Here is a 22957-nt window from a genome sequence, read left to right as displayed (position 1 = left end):
CTTCCACCAACCACAGGCTCAGGCTGATCAGCACCCGCAGATGTGCCAGTTTTGCTGAGTGAGGGCATCTTAATGACCTGAGGTAGGCCACTCGTTGCATAATACTCAATTCTTGTGGCCAGGAGAGGAATAGCGAATAGTGTAGTTTGTGAGATACGGGCCACAGCTAGACACTAAGTGGCTGTCTGGTTATAACAGTGAGATCTATAGGAAGATATATGTTGATGTGGGTAAGTCAAAAACACAAACCCTCAAGTGCAAATGCAACTGTGTGCATATACAGTATATATTCATTATCACACAGGCACTTCACTTGAGTCTTTCTTAAGAATAGTGTTATGCCCTTGATCCAGGAGAAAACTGGACAAAACATGTGACTTCCGTTCAGGGGCTTCTCTCCCCACTTCCAAATGATGCCAAAAGAACCATAAAACCATAAAAATCTCATAGTTGAGAGTGGAAAAGTGTGAACCCTTGGAATTAATAACTGGTTGGGATGATGTTTTCATGATGATATACAGTGCCCTTTTAATGTCAGATGTAGTGTTGTGTGTTCTTTCCAAATAATTCAATCTTACTTTCACCAGTCCACAAAACATTTTGCTAATACCACTGTGAAAGTGTTCTTTTGCAAACTTCAGGCACTCAGCAATGTTCTTTTTAGTAAGCAGCGGCTTCCTTCGTGGTCTCCTGCCATAGACACACATATATTAGCCAGTTCCAATGATGCCTTCAAATCTTTGGCTGTCACTCAGTGTTGTTTCTTTACCTCACTGATGTGTATCAGTTGTGCTCTTGGGGTCATTTTGACTCAAAAGGTTTGACTGGTTTTTGTCAGTCGAAGTAGCTCTAGTCCAAACATCCAAACTAATTTTCTTAACTTATGTTAACACAAATAACTTTTTTGAGGTCATTATTCCAAGGGTTCACATACGTTTTCCAATAGCACTAAGAGAAAGGGGTTAAAAGGGCTTCTAATTCTTTAAGTGGCTAACAAATTCCAAAGTTCTTGTTAAACCCAAAACTATCACACTAAGTCCAAGGGAGAAGACAGAGACAGCTGTCAAACACAAATCAACAGTGACAATCATAATAATAATAACTGGCTCAGCTGCACATATGTACATTTAACAGTTTTTACTTTCTGTAATAGTTGCTCCTATTCATAGAGTAGATTTGTTCTTCTAAAGGCTTTTAAAATGATCTAAGAAACCATTGCTAAGACAAACTTAAGAAACTGAACTTGAAAAATGAATTCAATTTGTCTCAAAGCACCTGCAATCTGCTTTACTGATTTTTGCTGTCAAAAATAATACTTGAAAGAAATATGAAAATGAAAAACTCTAGAGGATTTGATTAACAATCTAATTCCCTAAGATTCTCAAGCAAAGCTTTTTTTCTATTGAATCACTCAGAAGACTTCCTCCCACTGGGAGTGTTGGGTGTGATGCAACACTCAAATGTGAATCACTGCCATATCCGGACTACCACCAATTATTTTGCACACACATACAGCCAGGCACAAATACACATATTCACACCAAAATGCAGTGGAAACACAGCAGGAGAGAGTGATGCCTGTCACCAGCACTTAAAATCACAGAGACATGCCCACCACCTCAAAGCTTTGCAAGTGCACACAAACACTTTCACACATACAGTACGCACGCACACTCACACATGCGTGAATGACTCAAAGCCAAAAGTCTCTCTCCTGTCTCCTGTATGCTCTAATTAGCTTATGTAGAACAGGTTGATGTCAAAAATGCAAAACAAATACACAGAGTGCATTTCCAGTGGACATAACCCACTCAGCCTTTACTGCTTTCCCAGTAATAACTGGATTATTAGAGAGAAGCAGCTCCAACAGAAATGAGTATCTGCAAGTAATGATTGTGGTTGGACGGTGGCTGGAAAGAATGAAACACAATTTTCTATTATAATTTTTTGATGGCACGGGAACTACCAGCTTGGGATTTGATTTAGTCACAAACAGCATTGTTTACGTGTATTGATCAGATCAATGAAGTTCAGTCGGTGATGAACACATAGGATAATTCAAGCCTCGAACATTATTGGTCTGCTCTTGATAGAACAAGGAGAAATATAGTTGAAGGCAATGCAAACAGTTGGGTCAATAATAACACCTCTTAGAACGTTTTCATTAGTGCTGCAAAAGTACTAAATAAGTGCAGTGCAGTGCAAATGGAGTCAAATGGAGATCACCTGGGTGCACTGAATGTTTTTCCAGGACTGTAGTATAAATACACCTGTATCAGGAACCACTAGGGGTTTACTATGTGGTCCTCTGACTCTCCACACACTGAAGCACTGTGGGTCTTTTGGTAAACTCTGTCTCTTTGCCACACGGGAACAACTGTCTTGGTCTGGTGAAGAGCCCAGCCAACAGTTGCTATATCCACAGTCTCTCTCATCTCATTTATAGAAACTCTTTCAGAGGAATCATAGGTGCGAAGTTACTAGACTCTAATTAGTCACTCGGTTTTTTGAGGACAATCTGCTGTAGGCAGATTCATGCCTGTGCTAATATTCCTTCTATTTCTTAATAGATAGATTTACCTGTACTCCCATCCGTTTTGTAGAAGAAATACAAGTGAAAACCTCCAAGGGTGAATACTGTGCCGTTAATCATTTCATAATCGTAAGAGAACGAATAGCAAACAATAAACTCAGCTAAAACTCAACATATGTACACCCACACAAGTCAACACATTTGTTTTAGTTCACACTTTTTCCAGAAAACATAAATTGACAAAACAATCTCCAACATCTATTTTGTTTTAGTTGTTTTACTATTTATACAGTGAACAGTGCAACTAGCTTCTGCAATTCTGCATCTGCAGTCTTCACTGTGATAATCCACAACCACTTATGTGTGAGATAATTTGAAAACAAACTCTAGTCTTAAGTCAATGATAATGTTTTGTACCGATAACAATGCTAATGGACTTATTTTCTAAATTAGCAATGTACAAGAGCTTGCTGCATAAAGAGAGGTTTATTCACATGACTATTCGCAAAAAGCCAGACTAATTCACAGATTCTATGTGAACTAATTAGTAGTGTTAGGAAGCCAAAGAGGAAAGACAGCAGCTGATAGAGATGTGTTGTTATCCTTTTTTGTGCACAATGCTTCACTGAAAAATCTCGTTATGAGCAGAACAATCAACGGTGGAATACACTCTGACAAACTGAGCACATACATTCAAACCAGTCCACTAGAGTCATTATTTTTGCTGCATTAACAGATATCAACTGTGTTTCTGCTAATACAGCAGATGATGGTGACACAGTGGATGACGGTGGTTAAAATGGTCAGTTGTAACGTGCTCAGAATGCACTCCGGCATCTGGGTCTGACTTCATAAAGCCCACAATCATTGCAGTTCCTCCATAGAGGATACTGACTTCAGGAGAACAAACCCCAAAGCCGGCAGAGCGAGCCCTTTTTTGCCACCAGGTCTCTTTCAAGAACTCAGGAAGCCTGGCTTGCCCTGTTTTGCCAGGGGGACTTTGTCTTGTCTAATGTCCAAAAACAGAGATGCTGCTGGTTTAAGGGAAGTCATAGTATATGGTTAAAATAGTACAAAAGGCTTGTTTTAACTGAAGAGCTGAGTGAGGAGGCTGCACACAGACAGTCATTCAGAATGCTAAGAGCACCCTCTAGAGGTCGAGCTGTGCCTCACGAGGCGCACGTCACTTTGTTCTCTCTCACTGTTTGTTCACTTAGTTTCTTAGCCTTTGATGTAACAATGCAGATTTCCACTGGTCCAGTCGAGTAGCGTGATGCATCCTGGTAACAAGGGCTTGAAACTAGACTAACTGTTGACTTCACTTAATTAGAGCAGCTTTAATGAACCAAAAAAAGGCATGCATCTGTTGTATGAAATGCTTACATCAGCTGACACCTGCCTCTCCTGGGGTGCAGTGACTTCAGGTGGGGTGATGTCAGAGTTACTCATGCAATAAGAGCATCATTTTGTGTAGTGAGTGACCCTTTTTGATCCTTTGAACTCCTCCAGTCTGTCCTTATTTTTAAAACCCTTCTCCTACTATTCTAAACACTTCCTTTCTCTCTCTCTCTCGCATACACACAAGCACACACACATGCACTGAATATCTTTCTCCTGCACTCATCCTTTTTCTCCAGCTCCTGCACGGCTTTAATGTAGTCTGAGAATGTGTCTGCTCTGTCAGTCAGACTCACCGTCTTTTCCATTCATTACACTTAAAGGTAGGAAAATGCCTGTGTATGTGTTAGCCATTTTCAGTATCCACTCTAAGTAGGAATGCTGAGGCTGATGCACACGCACTTAAATTATTTACACCTCTATCAACATTAATGGGCCTGTCAATTACATTATGGGCTCAACCTATAGGTCCTCCGCAAAACTTCTTCTTCCCATAATGAAGAATGGGTTTATATATATTTGATTTGGGAGAATATATGATATGCTGAATGGTAATGGATGGTCATGCTGCCATTATACCATATTACAGCCATCATTCCTCTAAAAGTAAGGATAATAACCTCTCAGATGTCATTCCTTGGGCTCTCTCAGTTGAGCCATACTGAAATCTCACTGTACTTTCCTGCACTTTGCTCTTATTTGCCCATCATAATTCTAAATCTAGCCTATCGTTGCAGCAAACAGAGGCTTTCCACCTACAGTGCATGTTCACTCTACCGTGTACAGCAGCTTTCCTTTGCCCTCTCTCGCCCCGTCTTCCCTGTGTCTGTCTGTTGGGTACTGTCTCTTTCTTTCTCACTCTCCGTTCTGCTGCCCTGTTCTTATGTTCTGTCCTCCTTCACAGCAGTCTTTCATATATAATGCACGTTAAACAAACAGACATGTCAGGGTTACTCAGATGTATAACTGTCCCATCACTGCTCCTCTATGCACTCTGATTGGAGTGGGAGCCATTTCTCAAAGGCCCCTGTGTGCAGCCCGGGCCCACCTGAACTACAGTCTTCTGTATCAAAAACAGACAGGAAAAATCAATGTTGCTGCAATACCAGACTCTATTTACACAAAATGTTTAAAAACATTTTATCACATAAAAATCATACTGGCTGAATCTCTGCAAATGTGACCTTGTATCTAAAAGCAGTGGTGTCTGAGCCACTGAACCCTGTATTCAGAAGGGAAAAGTCTCACTTACAGTTCTGTTTATGCGCATGTATGTATCTTTGTGCACACAAAACAGTCCTTACTCATGCATTGTCTGGCTCACAAAGGCAGCATCGTTTTGTCCACTGCACTAAAGACTGTCAGTTAGAGTGATTTCCCCTCACTGTTGTTTTATATGTAAATCTAATTTCTCTGTTAAGGCATGGAGTGGGATAAGCTGCTGTGCTGGCTCACTCTTGAATTGTATACATGCACAAACAAACACAGACACACACTCTCATCTACAAAATCCCAATTTTCCAGGTGCAGAGGTCTGTAGAATGGAGCCAGAGCCACTCACAAGGAAAGTGCATTATTCTCCATCAGCAATGTGGAGCATCCAAGCTATTATACCATCCACCACTACCGTGCACATAGAAATGGAGTTTACCACTTGACAGAGAGCGTGATGGGGCCTGAAAAGCGCCTGGGTATGATGGGGATCGTGCTTGATCTGCACCAAAGTAAGTTCATTTTTCATACACAATATGCTCCACTTGTGTTGCAGTGACATAATTCAAAATGACTAAGTGCACACTTCACAAGCACATTACACCGCATTTGGAGTTGAAAGCTCCCAGAATATCAGCATGTGTATAATTTCCTTAGATCAGTAGATCACCTCAGCGTTGCAAGTCTTCCAGAGATCACGTTCGAGTATAATGCAAATTTATCGCATAATAAAGTTGCTACATTAAGGTGAATGAGTAGTGCGTGACTCTTTTACACAGTCACCTTACCTGGGTGATAGGAATAAATAATAAGAATAAATGATGGTTCTCTCTTCGCTTTCCACCCATTGTAGGCAGAGAGAAAACTGGATTTATTCAGACAGCTAATGCACACAGTGACTCAGAGTGTATACTGTGTGTGGATGAAATGGGCTTGAGAGGCTTTTCCTCTCACACAAAGCAAATATCTGTACAAGAATAAGATATTGATTTGTCATTTCCCAGAGCTGGAGCTGAGTAAACAGGCTAAGCAGGCATGTGACCGGTGGTCACTGATAATTGTTGTTCGCTAACAATCAGAGACATTTTCTCTGCAATGACAGACTAAACACATATGTGCTGTAAATCAATCATCATTCACTTTGCTTTGCATGTACCTGAGACGGCACACACACATCTTATAAGCACAAACACACACATCCTCTACTTGGTATTCTTGCAGTGATTTTTTTTTTTTTCTGCTCGAACAAATCAGTCAAATATTTATTTACATGTTAACAGGCTTCCATTTCCGCAGAAAGAAGAACAGCACATCAATCTGTGTCGACATGATGGTTGAGCTTCTTGTTGTGAGGAAGTGCACTCAGGCAAGGAAGCATTTTACAGTTTAACAATTTAAATGAATGCCAACAACGGTGTTTGTCTCCTGTTTCAGGAATTTGAGCTCATTTCAGAAAACCAACATTACCCATACCATGACTTTGATTTGATGCAAACTTATATCTGACAACTTCACATAATTATGTGTGATTATTAATGTACCAATTATTTTATCTCTTGTATTTTATTTATTATCTATCTAATTCAAATTGCTTTTTATTTATCTGTCTTTCATGACGGAGCGCAATGTGTAATCACCCGCACCAGATGTTACCAAACCTCCGTATCCGTGGTGGCGTTACTGCAGTTACATCCTCCAGCCACTGGGTGGCAGCACACAAATCTGATTAACTGCAGTTTGTGACAAAGAAAGTAGAAGCGGCGGAAACAAAAGCAGTAAGGAAGTGAAGTGTTTACGATTCAAACCTTGTAAACAGAGAACACGGTTTCTATTCGTCTCCAAAAAGTTGGTTTATCCTTATATATAACTCCAGATGTTACAATAAATGGTAAGAGTCGTATGAAAATACATGTTCTTTTTAGCATGTATCCGAACTCAGTGTGCGATGCACATCTGCAGCTGGACAACAGGTGATAGCGAGTGAAGGGAAACTTTACAATTATCATTATTATTATTGTGTTATTGTTCCTTATACTCACTTACGATCTTGTCTTGACAAACTTACAGTTAGCAGGTCCGTATAATTTAATGTCAACAATCAACATTTCGTGCGTTTTTATTTTTAATCATTATATTCTACTCCATATCCACAATAGATAGAAATAACTAGAACCTCTGAAAACAGTAAACAAGCAAGCAATAAAACAGACCACATTTGACTCAACAAGTTGATTTTCAGCGCATCAATTTTGAACCTTTCCTTAAACCCAGTGAGAGTTTTACACATTAATTCATCCTCAAGTTTGTTCATAGTCAAGACCCCCATCCTGCTTTAGTTACATTTACTGCAATCTTATAAAGCAGGGTTACTAAGTGCTGCTTTGACCACAAATACCTTTCTTACTCCTTTTTTAAAATATCTGCTTACTTCAAGGATTTTTTTTTTTTTTTACTTTTAAAGATAAATCCATCTACATGTATATATGCTGTTTTTCCTGTAGCCAAGGATAATTACATGTAGAAGTCACAGGAAATTAAGGTTTATTTGTAAACATGGCCTCGTTATGAGAATGTAAATGGAAAACTGACTAAAGAACCTCAATTTATTTCAGATTTGATCTGTGCTTGCATTAAAATGAACTGCCATCACTTTACTTTCTCAGGAGCTTATATAATTGACATTCAGTCATGGCCGAACAACCTGCAGCAGAAATCCAGCTACTCAGAAGCCAGAAGGCCACGCTAATAGAAATTCTGAGCGGCGATGCCGACTTTGTCCTGCAGCATGCAGATGCTCGCAGTCTGCTGTCTCTTCATGGCTACCAGCAGGTGAAAGCTTGCCGTATTCCTAGTGAGAAGGTCACAGACCTGCTGGATCATATCATCCAGAGAGGGCCTGAAGCAGCTAAGGGGCTGCTGGAACTACTAAAGGAGAAGGACCTGCAGGAAACCTTCCCAAGACTTGATTTTATTAAGCATCTTCAAGTAAACACATCATCTTCAGGTAGAACAAAGTCTTGTCAAACTTTTTAGTAATGTTATCATTACATACTGTTTTATTTGCAGCTGCTACATGGGGCTTATAACCTATTTTCTTTGCTTACAAGGGACAAAAGCAATGAAGGAAAAAGAGAAGACACGAGCAACAAAGAGAAAACAAGCTCCTGAATTACCAGAGCCACTTCCATCCAAACAAATCAATGGTCAGTCACTCTACACTCAAAGATAATCTCCTTTAAACATTGCTTTATCTCTTATCTAACTGCCTTTATCGGCCTGTGTCTTGTTGCACAGGCTCTCATTTAGTGAATGAGAAGCAGCTGATGACTGTTGCCCGAGCCATTGGCAAATGTTGGCGAGAGATTGGGAGATCAGCTCTGGACGTCTCCTCTGTGAAGCTGGAGCAGATTGAGGAGGACCATTCTCTCCACGTGGAGCGAGTATTTGCCATGCTCCGCTATTGGCAAACCTGCCAGAGGAAAAAAGCCACCGCTGCTCACCTGCACTCCCTCCTCAGTCAGGGAGAGTGGGCGCTGCCTTCAGAAAGCATTGACTTTCTGTTGAGGACAGATTGAGACCTTTGAGGTCCAGTAACTGTTGAGACTGAAAGTGCTTCAAGGGAAATATTTTTAGTGCAAATTAGTGTGTTTCTCATTATAAAGACTGCAATTCCATCCAATTAAAAACAACACTTGAAGATTATTTTATGGGATCAATACACAGCCTGAGTTTTCATTAGAAGCTTCTGTACCACTGAATTAGAGGTCGTATCTCATTCAAGAACAGTCATCTTCTTTATGGCACTGAAACTATCGTCATACATCACCAACTGCTTAGAAAATATTAGTAAATAAATAGAAATTTCATTTTTTTTTAAAAAAACACACACAATGTTTTTGAGCCAACTGCATAAGAAAACAATTGCTTTATATTCCATCACTATTTGTACTATCACTATTACCTTTTTGACACTGTATAGTTTATGTTTGTATCAAAGTATGAATGTATGTGTTAATTTCTTGCATATATTCATCATGTTTAACTTTTATGTTTTTATTATGTGTACTTTAATACACCCACTGGCCACTTTATTACATACACCCCATACCAATACAGCACCTTATTAGTGAGGTCACAGTCACTGGTGGAGTCTTACTGGAGTGCATTATATTACCGTGTTTTTAATGTTTTGGCCCCTTATTTACATAAATGACTATGTAAAAACTAAATTTACAAAAAATTTGACCATTGAGTGTATATGTTGTGCATGTATGTATATGTACGTGTCTATGGATTAGTTATCATTGTTTTTCTTCATTTTTTCTTTTGCCTGGTGCATTATTTGTGAACAGTGTCTCTGCCGGTGATTTTTATTCCTGACAAAATTACTGGACAGTGCTCATTTCAATGTAATGCAAATATATTAAAGCAGAATGTATTTTATTTTTTGTATCTTTTTATATTTGGTTTAATATTTTACTCAACACTTAGTTTGGAAAAAAAAACATTTTCATCATATGCATATGATCAGGAATCACACTTACCTGACATGTTAAAACCTTAAATATCTTTGATCTTAATAGAAAATTATTCAGAAAGGCATGCGTTGCAAACAGAGTTCCTTATCTGTAAAGTTAGTTTTTCGGATAGCATGGCCTACATTCAATAACACACTGAATAAAGACATCATGACAGAGCTGCTTCTGCTAATATCCCATGTGTAATGTGTATGCTGTTATGTTATGATGCCAACTCTTCCCAGAGGTCAGAAGCAATGGGCTTTACCCCTTCATACATCCAGAAGTTGAGGGTTGCTGTTTAACACAGTGTACCTGAGGGAGAACATTATAGTGAGATTTCAGTGTTGTCCCTTCATAAATATGATTGAAAGAAGCATTCACCATGTTCTTTCAGAGCTATTACTCTGTCAAGAAAAAGTCTGCATTTTTGGATATTTGTAGCAGAAAATGATATACTGGTGAAGGAAAAAACAACTTGGATCTTTGGGCTTTGAACTGTTGGTCTTTTTTGTAATTTTACAGACAAAATCTACTGACAAATAATGGAGAATAAAGATAATTGTCGGTTGTTTTCCATATATTTATTGTGGCTGTTAGGGTCCCATCAAACGTTTACCTTGATTAATGAATTTCTTGCCTTTCTTTAATGCTCCTCAAGCAGTGGGGGGGCCGTGGAGTTGATTTTAAAGTGACTGTTTTATTAGTGGCAGGAGGTTAATCAATAAACCAACATTTTATTAATAGATTTTTATATAAAGTAACTGAAAACTAATTATGTTGTGTATGTAGTGACACACAATATTTTCCTGAGTTTGTAGTAGAGTAAAAGTAACCCCAAAAACTTTATTAATCTCACAAGACAAAACAAATTCACTCTGGGATTAATAAAGTTTTTTGAATCTTGAATAAACTAATGATGTTAAAATGAAAGTAGTGACACACAATATTTTCCCAGGTTTGTAGTAGAGTATAGGTAAGTGCTTGATTGAAATACAAGTACCTCAAAATTGTACTTAAGGACAGTACTTGACTAAATGTACTTTGTTACTTACCGCCTCCTAGGCATGTCACCAGCTAACGCAGTAGTGTGACCTTACAAATGGTGGCCTCCAGACTCCTTTGTGGAAAACATGCAGCCACAGGGCATAAAATCACGTCTGCAGGTTCTAGTTCCAATAAGTATCACATCTGGTGTGCTGTGAATGTTAAGGTTCCTACACCTGTACAACAGATTTGGTGATTTTAGTGCTAAACCACAGCCTCTGCATCACTCACACACACACACTCACACACACACAGGCACTACCTCACCATCATGGCCGCCAATGTGGGTCGTTCCTTTTCAGTCATGTGACTCAGCGTCTGACCAATCACCTCTCTCCCCAGGGAGCACTTCCGGTGGCGTTTCCTGTCAGTGTTTGTAAACTGAGGAAAAAATTGGAAGTGCGACAAGAAACAATAATCAACAAAGCTCTAAAAACAAGAAGGTAAGCAGTTGGTTTTCCGGTACGTTTCACTCGCAGCTCTTTAGACGTTGCATTGTCTGCTAGCTGTGTGTTTGTATCAGCTGTAGCCGGTGAAGGAGGCGTTATTTTGTGGTCGGAGCTGAACCCGCACGCCCTGCCTGCTGTTGTTGTGTTGTCTGGGTCGGGGGGTGGGGGTTCAGTCACACAAGAGTTGTCCCCAAAACCCAACTACTGGCTAGCTAGCCGGTTAGCCTTTTCTGTCGCATTCAGCAGAGACCCTCAGCATGCTCCCCGGTTTTTTTACTTTCTAACATACAATACAAGAGGTTGATACATCAACAGGCTTTTCCATTGTGCTGTAAATCCCGTTTTATAAATAGATCCCACTTGTTCACTTTTCTAACAACGCTTTTAGAACAAGCCGCCGCCACCTCTCTGGTGCTGAATGCATCGTTTTAACAAACGGGCACTTCATCCAGAGGCGGATCAAGCACGCAGATCATTTAATGAAGTAAAAGTAGTAATAGAGTGTAGAAGTGCTGCATTCAAAAATTGTATTATTAGCTCGACAATTAAGTAGTAATACTTCTTTTTTCCATTTTACATAATTTAATGATACTCGATCGATTAAAATTATTATGTATTAAGTAGTATGTTGTATTTTCTCTACTTAATCAGATTCTGAAAAGTAGTTACTTAGTAAATATAGTTATCAAATAAATGCAGTGGAGTAAAAAGTAAATATCCCTATGAAATGTAGTGAAGTTAAAGTATGACATAGCAGAAAGTAGATATACTTAATCAAGTACCATACCGAGATAAAATACTTACTTTCAACCAGTGACATATTTTTTATATATACAAAAACAAACTTATGAACAAAAATGGCTCACAAATCTAAATTATTTTATTCAGTAAAATATATGTTTTGAAAAGTAAACGTTTTCAACTACAGTAATGAACAGCAGTGTCATCAATGTTTCCTATCAATAATGGTTTCTTGTATGGTTTTATTTATAGCATTTAAATGTTTTGTCATAACATTGTAATAATCATATGGCTTGATGTAGCACATATCTGTTGAGGTCTGTTAGGGTTGGTCATATTACAAATTTTACATTTACATTTGGTTATTTGGCAGATGCCAAACAACATTTTTTTTTCTCACTTTGCTTCAGATGTCTTCTTCTTCACCTAGATTTGTTGCTTGCTTTGCACCTCACTTTCAACTTTGCTTTAGGTCAAAGCAATGTAAAAATGATCAAATGTAATATAAATGTTAAATGTTACACAGTATTTCAGTATTAACTCTTTTATATTGCATTATATCAAGGTTTACATTTTTTCCATCAGATCTCCTTGTTTTTCGTCTACCTGTTGTTTTCTGTGTCAACTATAAAAACACATGGTGTACACCAAACCATTGGGGCTTTCTTGCCTGATAAGCTGCTGGACCTAAATTATAATGGTTTGAAAAATCTAAAAACATTAGTCTGGTTTTCCAGATCCTGATTCCAGCATGTAAAAATGTTAGCTTTATATTGTAATGCCTCTACTTTCAGGCTTTGGCCTCTGATGATTTGGGTGTGTGTGGTCTCTTCTGTCACCTTTCATCCTAAGTGAAGCCCTCTCTGATCCCCACACACGCATTAAAACCTCAGCGATGACACACCATTCCAACAACTCTGTACGAGACCATATGAAATGGGTCAGTAAAACTTCATCTCCAGAATCAGAATCATGGTGTCTTAGTGTGTCCTGATGCTAGTGCATTTCACTATTTGTCCTGTTATTCAACTCCCCCTGCCATCGTGTTTCTGTAAGAAGTCCTGCAGCCCTCGCTTTGTGCTCTGATATGTTATTTGTGTTTTCAGGCTGGGTTGCTCGGTTGTGAGGCGGTGCTGTCCAGCATGGCACTGATGCAAGCTAACAACATCCCAGGCCAGAAGAAGATGATGTCAGCTTTGGGTCAGGGGCACAGGGCCAGTCCCGAGAGCCACCAAACCCACTCACAACACAGCCACAACCACCATGGACACCAGGTTCACCATGGACAACCCCACCACAGCCACATGGGCCCTTCTTCAACTGGAAGCTGTCCACCGCTGGTGAGAGAAATGACAGCCACAGTTTCTTTGTATATTTGTGAAGGAGTGAAACGGGGACACAGACTCTTAGAAAGTCTGCTAATCCAGTAAACTGTCTAAATTTTCCTTTTATAGTCAAAGTAACCTTAAACAAAACCTAAAAATCCATGGGGTGGAGACAGGTACTGTAGCTGCAATTCTGTTGTGGAATAGGAAACACTTTTTAAAAAATATTATATAACACATAATGTAACTGTAAGCAGATTTATAAATATGTTAAGTTATTCTTAATGCACAGTCTTAACTTACTAATAACTGTATTTTATTTACACCAAAAGCTAATCCGGAAAGACGGTGATTATCACTCATCAAGAATGATGGATGGAAAGGACATGCAAGCAAACCAGAATATGCAACCCAAGAAAAAGCACAAAAAATCTGGTTCATCCAACAAAGTCAAAGAAAAGGTGGAGGTAAAGGTTGTTTCAAAGCTATAGTGCAAATATCTGCTTTTAAGTTTTAGTTAGTTTCAACTAATATTGTTATTGTTGTTGTAGCATTTACTACCAATCGATATGGATGACGACAGTTCCCTGAAAGTTCAGAAGAACTTCATCTGTGACCACTGCTATGGAGCTTTCCGAAGTAGTTACCACCTCAAGCGACACATCCTTACACATACAGGTTAGAACCGCAGTTCCTTTCTTTTTTGCATTTACAAGTTAGATGCGGGGAACAGGGTGGTGTAATTAGACAACTATTCCCTGCTTGGATTAAAATACAGAGAGAATTTGCCCCTAGCTGACTTATTTTTAAGTTATAACGTGTATAAGTTGTATATTTAACAACTTTGATTTATAATTTTTGTTTCGTATTGTTGTTGATGACTTGCGTATATTTTTACATTTCCTTACACTTCAATGAACTATGCTGATCAATGGTCTACCTATGGTTGCTCACAGGGGAAAAGCCATTTGCCTGTGATGCGTGTGACATGCGGTTCATTCAGCGTTACCACCTTGACAGACATAAGAGGGTGCACAGTGGAGAGAAGCCGTACCAGTGTGATCGCTGCCATCAGGTTAATCATCCTTTTCACTGTAGCCAACTCATTCGTTATTAGGTATTGCTCTCCATTGAGGGCTCCAGTGAAGTTAATTAACTAGACAACCTCACCCTGAAGAATGTTGATGAAAAGACAGAAAACTAGAATTACTGTGCATTTTATAATCAATAAAAATTAAAGACAAAAACAAAAAAAATGTAGAGGCACAGGTGACTCGAAGATCAAAATAGTCTAACCTGTACTGCAGTGTTCATGTTTAAAGTATTTCAAGATAACATTCCACAAGTCTACACAACCATCTGAGAGTTCTTTTGGATATCTGTGTTTCAGTCAGGCTCTCACACTATTAAACAAATCCAGCTGTCCTCCATGTCAGCATTGTTCCAGTACTTTGACTGAAGTGTTTTTCTCATTTCAGAACTTCTCACGGACAGACCGGCTGCTGAGGCACAGACGGCTGTGTACAGTTGGGATGAGCAAAGAGGAAAGCCAGTACTCACAGGACACATCTGCTCATCCAGCTTCCTGGAGCCCCCTACAGCCATCCAACAATCGTCTGACTGTCTGACCCTCAGCGACCCACAGACACACTACAGACAACAGTAGTCTGCAGCTCAGAAACACTGGAGCTCAACAGTACTGTTACCTAAAACCAGCCTAGCTTAAACACAACCACACGTAGCTCATTCACAGAGCTTGATAGTGGATGTATGTACAAAAATCTGCTGTTGCATTCATGATACAGGCAAAAGTGGAAAGACAAATTTGCTATCTTAGAGACCAGGACATGGTATTATGGCAATAACTGAATAAAAATGCGCACATCTCCTTTTTCAGGAATGTTATATGGGAGTTTTGGTATTGGTGCCAAAGGGATTTCAAGTAATTTGGCGGCCTGTGATGTCTGCAAGTAGCTATCCTGCTGACCTGGAACCACCGTCAGTGATCCCTCTACCTATAAATGGACAACTTAGTCAAGGACACAAACACAGGCCTGTTTATCTACTTTTTGTGTCCAGTCATGTTCCAGCTGCTGTTAATAAGAGAAAGGTCACAGTAGATTTGACGTCTGTGCTGCCATGAAGAAACAGCCAGCCACAGATCCAATGCTGTAGGTGTTTTGTGCATAACACATGTTAAATTAAATCTAATGTACCTTTTAATAACACTGATCTTAACTCAAAAGAAGCTTATCACAGAGTACTCATCCATGTTTACTGCTAAGCAAAATCATATTTACAATGCACGAGTCTTAAATTAAAGTTAAAATAATTAATTACCTGCTGTTTTTCCAACTGTGACACTAAAATGATAACTACAGCTGATATAACACTAAGTCTTAACAAAATGTTCCCAAAATGTTCCCTTTTTATCTAATCTTGGTATTAGCAAGTCCACATAACACGTTGTTGGCACAACATTTTCAGTGTTTCTTCCCTGTTCTAAAAGGGATTAGTCATCATGTTGTCATACAGTAGGAGACCAACAGGTTTTGTGGGAAAAGACGAAATTTTTGTTGCCATTGAACAAAGTAATTTTTTTAAAATAATGTTAACTGGATTTAGGAATGCTGGGAAAAAACTGTAATAACCATCTTGATATAAAATAATTGTGTTTACTGTCTTGGGTCAGCATGTTATCTGAAATCCTAAAGGTTCATGAGAGGATATTAGATGTTAACTCTTGTCAGGATTGATGGTTGGCATTATTTACACTGGTGGTACTGGGGAGATTTTCTCGATTCTCTGCTAATGAAGATGGTATTGGTCAGTTCAAACAGTACAATTTGAGCTGACCTTGGTCTTGACCTGACTGAATGTGATCTAATTTCAGTGCCATTTCACTTCATCTCCAGTTCAACTGAGCATCTTCAGTGAAGATTCTTAATTGTACTTTGTGAACAGGGGAATACTTGGTGGTGTTTTGTATAATGAAAATCTACATAATGTTACCACATGTCCAGACCTCTGTAGGAATCAATCAGCCTGTAAACACTGGACAGAATATGTTAGCTGAGTTGTACATGAAGACATGAGTTTTAACATTTGTTTTCTGTTTAGACTAAAACCATGTTTTATAGTAGACTGGTAGTTCAGTTGCTGTCAAATTTTTAGACTGTGGGAAAGATTGGGGCCCATCACTGACTTGTCTACTGTTTATGAAGTTAATATATATTTAAACTGTATTAGGTGTAGAAAATAGTATGTAAGGGATCTACACTCCAAAAGTATCTACAAAAGTATTTACAGAGGTATAATCCATTGTCTAATGACTTCTTGTTACAGCTGAAAAGGTCATGGCAGGGTGTTCATATTGCTTTCAGGAGTAAAGTAAGAGCTGACACTCTTGCCCTTTTAGTATCATTAGTCAGCATATATTTTATATTTTTTCTTCTGCATGTATTTTTGAAAGACACTGTATAAATGTTTTGGTTTGGTACAGAGAGTTTTGCCCCAGTTTTGACCCAATCCATCATACTCTAGTGATAAAACCATGAGTTTTAGGGCTCCAAGTCTCAATAAAGCTGTTACACTTTTTTTAAAGGAATTGTGTGCTGCTCCCAGCAGCGTCCAGTGTTTCCCTTTCTACTTGTTCTCTATAAATTTAAATTGGTTAATTCAGTGAATGTGTAAATGTGTCTAGTAATAAGCTTCCAAACAAAATTGTTTTTATTATATATTGCTTGTGGTTAGTTAGCAATTTGCTCACAGACTCTGAACGACTAGAAATCCTGCAGTAATGCACCAGTTGTGCCAGCAGGTGGCATCCATGACACAACTGGAGTAGATCAGTTTCAGTAGATCAGTTTTCTCCATAACACAAAAATGAAGAGGGAAAAACACAAAATGTTTAAGCCACATTTAAATGTCCAGGATTTTTATAATGCTCTGAAAAAATACAATACAATGAATTAATACTCGCTAATCAACTCATCATTTACATACCAAAGCAAATGTTGCCACACACGGAAATGGAAAAATGAAGCCGGTGAGGTTAATGTCAGAAAGGGAATCCACTCAGTATATATAGTGCATCTGAAGTAAACAATAATGACATAATATATGATGACACATTTTAATTAAAGCTAATCTACACAATGCAGAAGCTGTAACCAACAAACAGTTGGTTATTTATTCATTTAATTAGTACCTCTTCTACACATTGCCATACACTTTTGTCTCCACTCTGGGCTTGTACAAAGCCTTGTGTGCACCACAAGAGGGAGATATATCCTAAATTACTGTCTGGTCATGGGCTTCCATCAGATAGTGAGAAACAGATGCTTCTTGTATTAGTGTTCAGTAGTTTTCAGGAACCTTTTTTGGAATTTGTTAAAGTAAGAGACAATGAATCATCAATACACCTTACCCACAAAAAAATCACTGATATTGAATATTTTTTTTGGATTAATAATTATAGAATGGTATTTATGGTCATTGTACATCATGTATATAATGAAATTGGATGAGCTCTTGGTGCTAACAGTACAGTATAAAATATAAATAGTATCATAGAAAAAAAAAGAAAAACATGCATGTGCCACACTAATCACTGTCGCATATTCACTGTCCTCACATACATATTTCACATGTAATGTAGAAAGTCTGTGTGATCTGTATATGAAAGTTATGTAGTGTTTAGAAGTCTGTTGGCCCAGGGGTAAAAACTGTTTTTCAGCCTGTTTGTCCAGCTTTTTATCCTCATATGACCCTAAATTGCCCATCAGTGTGAATGTAAATGTGATTAGTTTATAACAGAGATGTGACAGACCGGCAACCTGGTGACTGGCGCCCACACCCTGCGATCCACATCAGGAAAAGCTCATAAGAAAACAGATGGATGAATATCTCAATATGTCAAATTGCAGATAAATGTAGTCTAGGTCAAAACAGATATTTTATGAGTTTACAAATGCAATTTAATTTCCAAACTTGCTAAAAATCTTCAGTGGAGTAATGTAAAACTGTCAGTACTGCATGATTTGTTTTAGATGTTGCTGTTAAGAAGTATTATTGTGACAGTGGACAATCAAACAGACATAACCATCTGTGTGGTGATAGCTAATATCCACATTCTTCAGGCAAGAGGAAAGAATTTCTTCAAGTACACTGCCCCATCACCCTGCCTGCATAGGTATTGCCACATCAGTCGTACGTTAGGAAGTGGAGATCACACCCTTTAGCACCTTCCTCTTTGCTATTGACCAGTTCTTTAATTAAAGTATTAGGATCTGCAGGATGAGATCAGCCTGAAGGCTGCTGGGAGTGTGTGCTTTCTCCCACGAGAGACATCCCCTCCCTCTGCAGCCTGATTTACAGCACCCACAGGCCCCCGGCACTTAACAATGGACCTCCTTAAGTGAGGTAGATGGGGAGGAGATCAGGGAGAGGGAGATAACACTCCATCTTCATACACAAAGTGCTGAAATCATGTAGGTTCGAAATCATCTCAGTGAGACAGACTGATCATGGAGTCAGTCCAGAGGTAAAGTGTAGGAGTGTTGCCTTGTGCTCAGTCTGGCTCACTCTATCAGGGAAGAGAGCTCTCTCTAAGACGGATTGTCAACTCTCTACACACTCACCTCTGCTGTCAGACTGTTGAAAAAATAGGACTTCCAAACAGAAATTTCCCCAACAACCAGTAAATCTCAGCTGAGCGTGCATTGCTGTGGCTCTGTCAACATATGGGTCATTCAGAGGTTTACAAAAACAAGCCCTCAACAGCAGAAATGTTCTGTCTCCTACAAATGTTTGGATGCCCCCTGATCAAATACATCACAGGTTCACGGCAAATCATTCAAACCCTCCCAACAATAGCTCCTGCTATCTCCCTCTCCCCGAGGTGTGGGAGAGCCTTTTCATCTCAGCCTTTGATTAATAAAGGAATCGCTGGTAGGGTGAAGGCAGCAATCTGCCCCACGACCATCCATCATGCCTCTGACAGCCCACCTCTCTGTGTTAATTAGCGGTGATATTTAAGCTGTCCAAGGTGTTCCATGGCCGTCAGCGTGGTGGTGCTACTCATCATTAAAATTTCAATCCCTCTGTCCAGGTTACTCCTATTTTCCTGGAAACCTCAGTGAACTTGTCCTCAAACATACAAAGGAATTAAGTCTACGATCAAGACATAATAAATTATTTCAAAATGGCTGTTTTATCTGAGTAAAAAAAACAAAATATAAAAATAGACCAAACTGGAAATTAAATGAATTAACTGTGATTTAACTGTTGGATCATTCGCTGTCTTTTACATGCATTTTAATGTTAACCCAGCTGTGTCAGAGTTAATAGAAAAACATCAATTTGACTTATTACACTTACTGTGTAATTATTTTACATTACATGAAGGAAGTTGTCGTAAATTCAAAGTTCTCATCACACAATGAGCAGAAAAAGAGTGAATGCATTACTTATTAATGATTACCAAATATTGCAATATTCTTAATACTGGGGGATATTATTCAGAAATAAATTATGCATGTACCTGAATCATGGTCTATGTTATAACCAAAAGGCATCATGCACCAGTACAAGAACTTAAGCGGTGTTAGATTAAAGAATAGCTGGGTTAAGTGAAGGGTGTCTCAGCAAAAAGGAGCCATTTTACACAAATGGACAAAAAGTGTACACAAAGTTTGTGTGTACACAGTGTCCGAGGTGTGCCTAGGTACGAAAATGCATCTACGTAAGCTACTGAGGGGATGTCAACCAGCCATCTGCCTCACACTGTGTCTCTGATGGGAAACGTTCTGTCATATCATGCTTCAAACTGTCCCATATTCAGATGTCTGCCACTATTTTTCTAATTAGTGTAACTCAACAAGATTAATTAGCTTCTTAACGTCATTCCCAGTACTCAAAATGTAGCACAGAGGAGAAACCATCACCCATCCCACTGGTAACAGGGGAAAAGTAAAGTTTGGCCCATTTGCATGATTTTACAGTATATATTCAATCCATGAATATTCATACATGAAAATGAACCTGCAGTGAAGTCAGAACTTGCAACCTGAATAGTGAAAATTACCTTTGGCAATTTGGCTTAATGAAGTCTGAATGATTTGAGAGAGAACAATAGTGACTGGATAGAAAACAGGAGTGGGGAAAAAAGATTATACGCTATAAGATGATACTATACGCAGAACTTTTGACATTTGTGACAAATGATGTCCCTTTCACGTTTGACATTTTGGCATGCTGCAGTAGGAAAAGCACAACAATAAATAATAAAAATAAATAATGCATGGATCAGGACTCACTAGTTTATCTGAACAGCATGGAGCTTAACCTAAAGATACAGTCCTCGATGCTGGCAAAGTGATGTTGATATCTGCTATATATCCACAGATATCTGCCTTCAGTGCTAACCACACCCCCCAAAATCCTGTGAATTTCTAATCTCCTATACTGCATAGTATTCAGACAAAGTGGGCTGAGAAGGGAGGCACAGATGGTGGGAGTATTGGAGCTTAGTGCTGGGCCATGTACACCTTTGCTGAGAGTTTGCGGCATGCAGATGAATTTACAAAGTTCAGTTATATAGACCTTGTTGCAGAGATTTATTTGGCCCAAGAGTCACCCGAGTCCCCCTTGACAGGATGGACACGACGGTGCCCTGCGGACTGTGTAAAAATCCCCGCCAACAGATACATTAACATACCTTGGCCTTATGCCACCCAATTAATCTACAGCTTGTTAGAAGACGTATAGAGCGAGCTGCTTTTCCAGGGATCAACCAACCATCCACTACAAAGCCCCCTGAGTGTGAAGGTGCCACCTCAGATTTGAATGGTTTGCTTTCTCCTAATCTTACAAGGCTGTCTGATATCTGCAGACTTTTATAAAGGGCAACATAGCAAGTGGCAGAGCTGATTTTACTTCACACATCATGGTTTCTAATCATTTATTGTAGGCAAGCAGGCACTGCTGTTAAAGTTTTATATAGCTTAGGAGGATTCATTATCAACAGCTGCAGCATTATACAAGCCTTGTCACTGACACCACAGGGTTGTTCCTGCAAACAAGCCTACAGCCGGGCTAAGCAGTGCAAATACACAGCTCCATTTGCATTTTCCCCTGACCAACTAAAGATAAGAGATATTCAGACAGATGTCAACATACAAATCTATTTATTGAACTAGTCTTCTAACAGAGTCAGGTGTACTGTAGTTGATTTAGTGAAACAGGAGCTTTCAATCACTATACTGCAGAGATGAAGATATTTTTAGTCAGGGCTTTTACAAATGGCGCTCGGTCTGTCCGAGACTTTAGTTCAGGCTGAAATGTGTCAACCACTACTTGACGGATTGCATGTGACATTCATGGTACCCAGAGGATGTATACAATTATGTTTGGTGATCCTAAAATGTTTCTGCTCCCAGCAGGTCAGCAAGTTATTTTAGCCTGTAAAATTTACAACATACTTAGATTGCTCCTCCTACTCCAACTTGTGTTTAGCATTTGTACCTTTGAGTGAAATGTCCTAACAGTTACTAAATAGACTGCTACAACATCTCCTCAAACTGTATTTCATTAACTTTATGTGATTCACTGACATTGTGAGTTGGTTCAGATGCTAACAGTTTAGCATTAGGCTAAAAGCTTCAGAGGTGAAGGAGACCTACTGCTTTTTGGGAATATATTTTTACATGAGAAGCTACAACTTTTATGTTTCTTATTGCATAAATATACTTAAAATATACAAAAGGAATAAAACCATCAGTTTCATCTTTGCCATTAGTGTATCAGAATATCAACTTTTAGCAAAACACTATTAAACTAGTCCAAAAGTCTAATATATATTTTAAAAATACATTACAAACAGCATAAAACAAAGAAAATAAATGAAGCATGAATCTAGAGAAAATCCCTCATTGAAACAGTTAACTCTATACAGGTATATGTGTGTCACCCTCTTCTAACACACCGCCAACCCATCCATCATTCCTCAAAGTTCAGCAAGATCATGTAAAACCTGTTTTTCTTCTCTTACATGGCAAATTGTTGAGGGCATGCTGTGTAACCCCAAGTTATCAAGTTCACGAGAAGGTCCTCTATGAAATGATGCAATCCCACTTGACAAGGCAAGTCCAGGGCTTTCCTCTGTCTCTTTTTTTTTCCAACAATTTTCCACTTGAGCAGATGACCTCAAGTGTGAAGTGAAAGACTAAAGCGAGGGATTTGATATCCAAGGGAAACGGTGCATGAATCGAGGGGTTGATAGACAGGGCAGGGGCAGTCATGCTATTTACCCTTAGAGACTTTCAAGGGTCAAGGCTGTTACAGGGTCTTCTTGATCTTGTCAGGATAAACTGTCATGCTGATGAAGAGATAGGCTGCAGACAGATGATGGTGTTGCACGAACACCAGCGCTGCAGTGAGCAGATACAGTAGTCAGGCGTCAATGCGACTTTGGCAGTTTTTGTGATATATACTGATTTACTCAATCACTTAGGATCCTCTGACCCCCCTAAGTCAACCAAAAACATGCTCATCATAAGAGATGTAGAATGAGATGAGAAAGAGGACAGCTTAGACTGATGTGCATTCACATTCAGGTAGAAAAACCTTAAATCAAGAGCAGTGTGGATGCGTGCAGACATGCACAATCACACAGGCTTTCCATTTCTCCCTCTGTAGCGCAGTTTGCTCTCTTTGGCAGAATATTTTGTAAAA

The 22957-nt window shown here is 39.0% G+C and overlaps 2 protein-coding genes across 3 annotated transcripts; both read left to right on the top strand.

Annotated features, from left to right (window-relative positions):
* Positions 1-6907: 6907 nt before the first annotated feature.
* Positions 6908-9013, top strand: zgc:174906 (CARD and Death domain-containing protein). Its single transcript, XM_026368523.1, has 4 exons — positions 6908-7031; positions 7807-8147; positions 8251-8346; positions 8438-9013. The coding sequence occupies exons 2-4, from the start codon at positions 7832-7834 to the stop codon at positions 8716-8718; spliced, it is 693 nt and encodes a 230-aa protein (XP_026224308.1). The 5' UTR covers positions 6908-7031; positions 7807-7831; the 3' UTR covers positions 8719-9013.
* A 2034-nt stretch (positions 9014-11047) lies between these two features.
* znf740b (zinc finger protein 740b) lies at positions 11048-16829 on the top strand. Of its 2 annotated transcripts, XM_026368520.1 has the most exons (7): positions 11048-11150; positions 12692-12837; positions 13004-13237; positions 13555-13689; positions 13774-13900; positions 14179-14297; positions 14701-16829. In XM_026368520.1, exons 2-7 carry the CDS (start codon positions 12793-12795, stop codon positions 14848-14850), a joined length of 810 nt encoding a protein of 269 aa, XP_026224305.1. In that variant the 5' UTR covers positions 11048-11150; positions 12692-12792; the 3' UTR covers positions 14851-16829. The 2 variants fall into 2 exon arrangements, with proteins under 2 accessions (XP_026224305.1, XP_026224306.1); XM_026368521.1 differs by lacking the exon at positions 12692-12837 and having other exon boundaries at positions 11071-11150.
* The last annotated feature ends 6128 nt before the right edge of the window (positions 16830-22957 follow it).

The sequence above is a fragment of the Anabas testudineus genome, chromosome 7 (genome assembly GCF_900324465.2).
Source record: "Anabas testudineus chromosome 7, fAnaTes1.2, whole genome shotgun sequence".
In the NCBI taxonomy this organism is placed as follows: domain Eukaryota; kingdom Metazoa; phylum Chordata; class Actinopteri; order Anabantiformes; family Anabantidae; genus Anabas; species Anabas testudineus.
The sequence above is the reverse complement of the archived record's forward strand: the minus strand, read 5'-3'. Positions and strand labels throughout refer to the sequence as shown.

What these genes read in the sequence shown, in the direction of transcription:
- zgc:174906 (XM_026368523.1), top strand. Translation starts at nt 7,832, where the DNA reads ATGGCCGAACAACCTGCAGCAGAAATCCAGCTACTCAGAAGCCAGAAG. An exon ending in AGTAAACACATCATCTTCAG is followed by an intron (nt 8,148 to 8,250) that starts GTAGAACAAAGT and finishes TTTGCTTACAAG; the next exon opens with GGACAAAAGCAATGAAGGAA. An exon ending in TCCATCCAAACAAATCAATG is followed by an intron (nt 8,347 to 8,437) that starts GTCAGTCACTCT and finishes CTTGTTGCACAG; the next exon opens with GCTCTCATTTAGTGAATGAG.
- znf740b (XM_026368520.1), top strand. Translation starts at nt 12,793, where the DNA reads ATGACACACCATTCCAACAACTCTGTACGAGACCATATGAAATGG. An exon ending in ACACATCCTTACACATACAG is followed by an intron (nt 13,901 to 14,178) that starts GTTAGAACCGCA and finishes GGTTGCTCACAG; the next exon opens with GGGAAAAGCCATTTGCCTGT. An exon ending in AGTGTGATCGCTGCCATCAG is followed by an intron (nt 14,298 to 14,700) that starts GTTAATCATCCT and finishes TTCTCATTTCAG; the next exon opens with AACTTCTCACGGACAGACCG.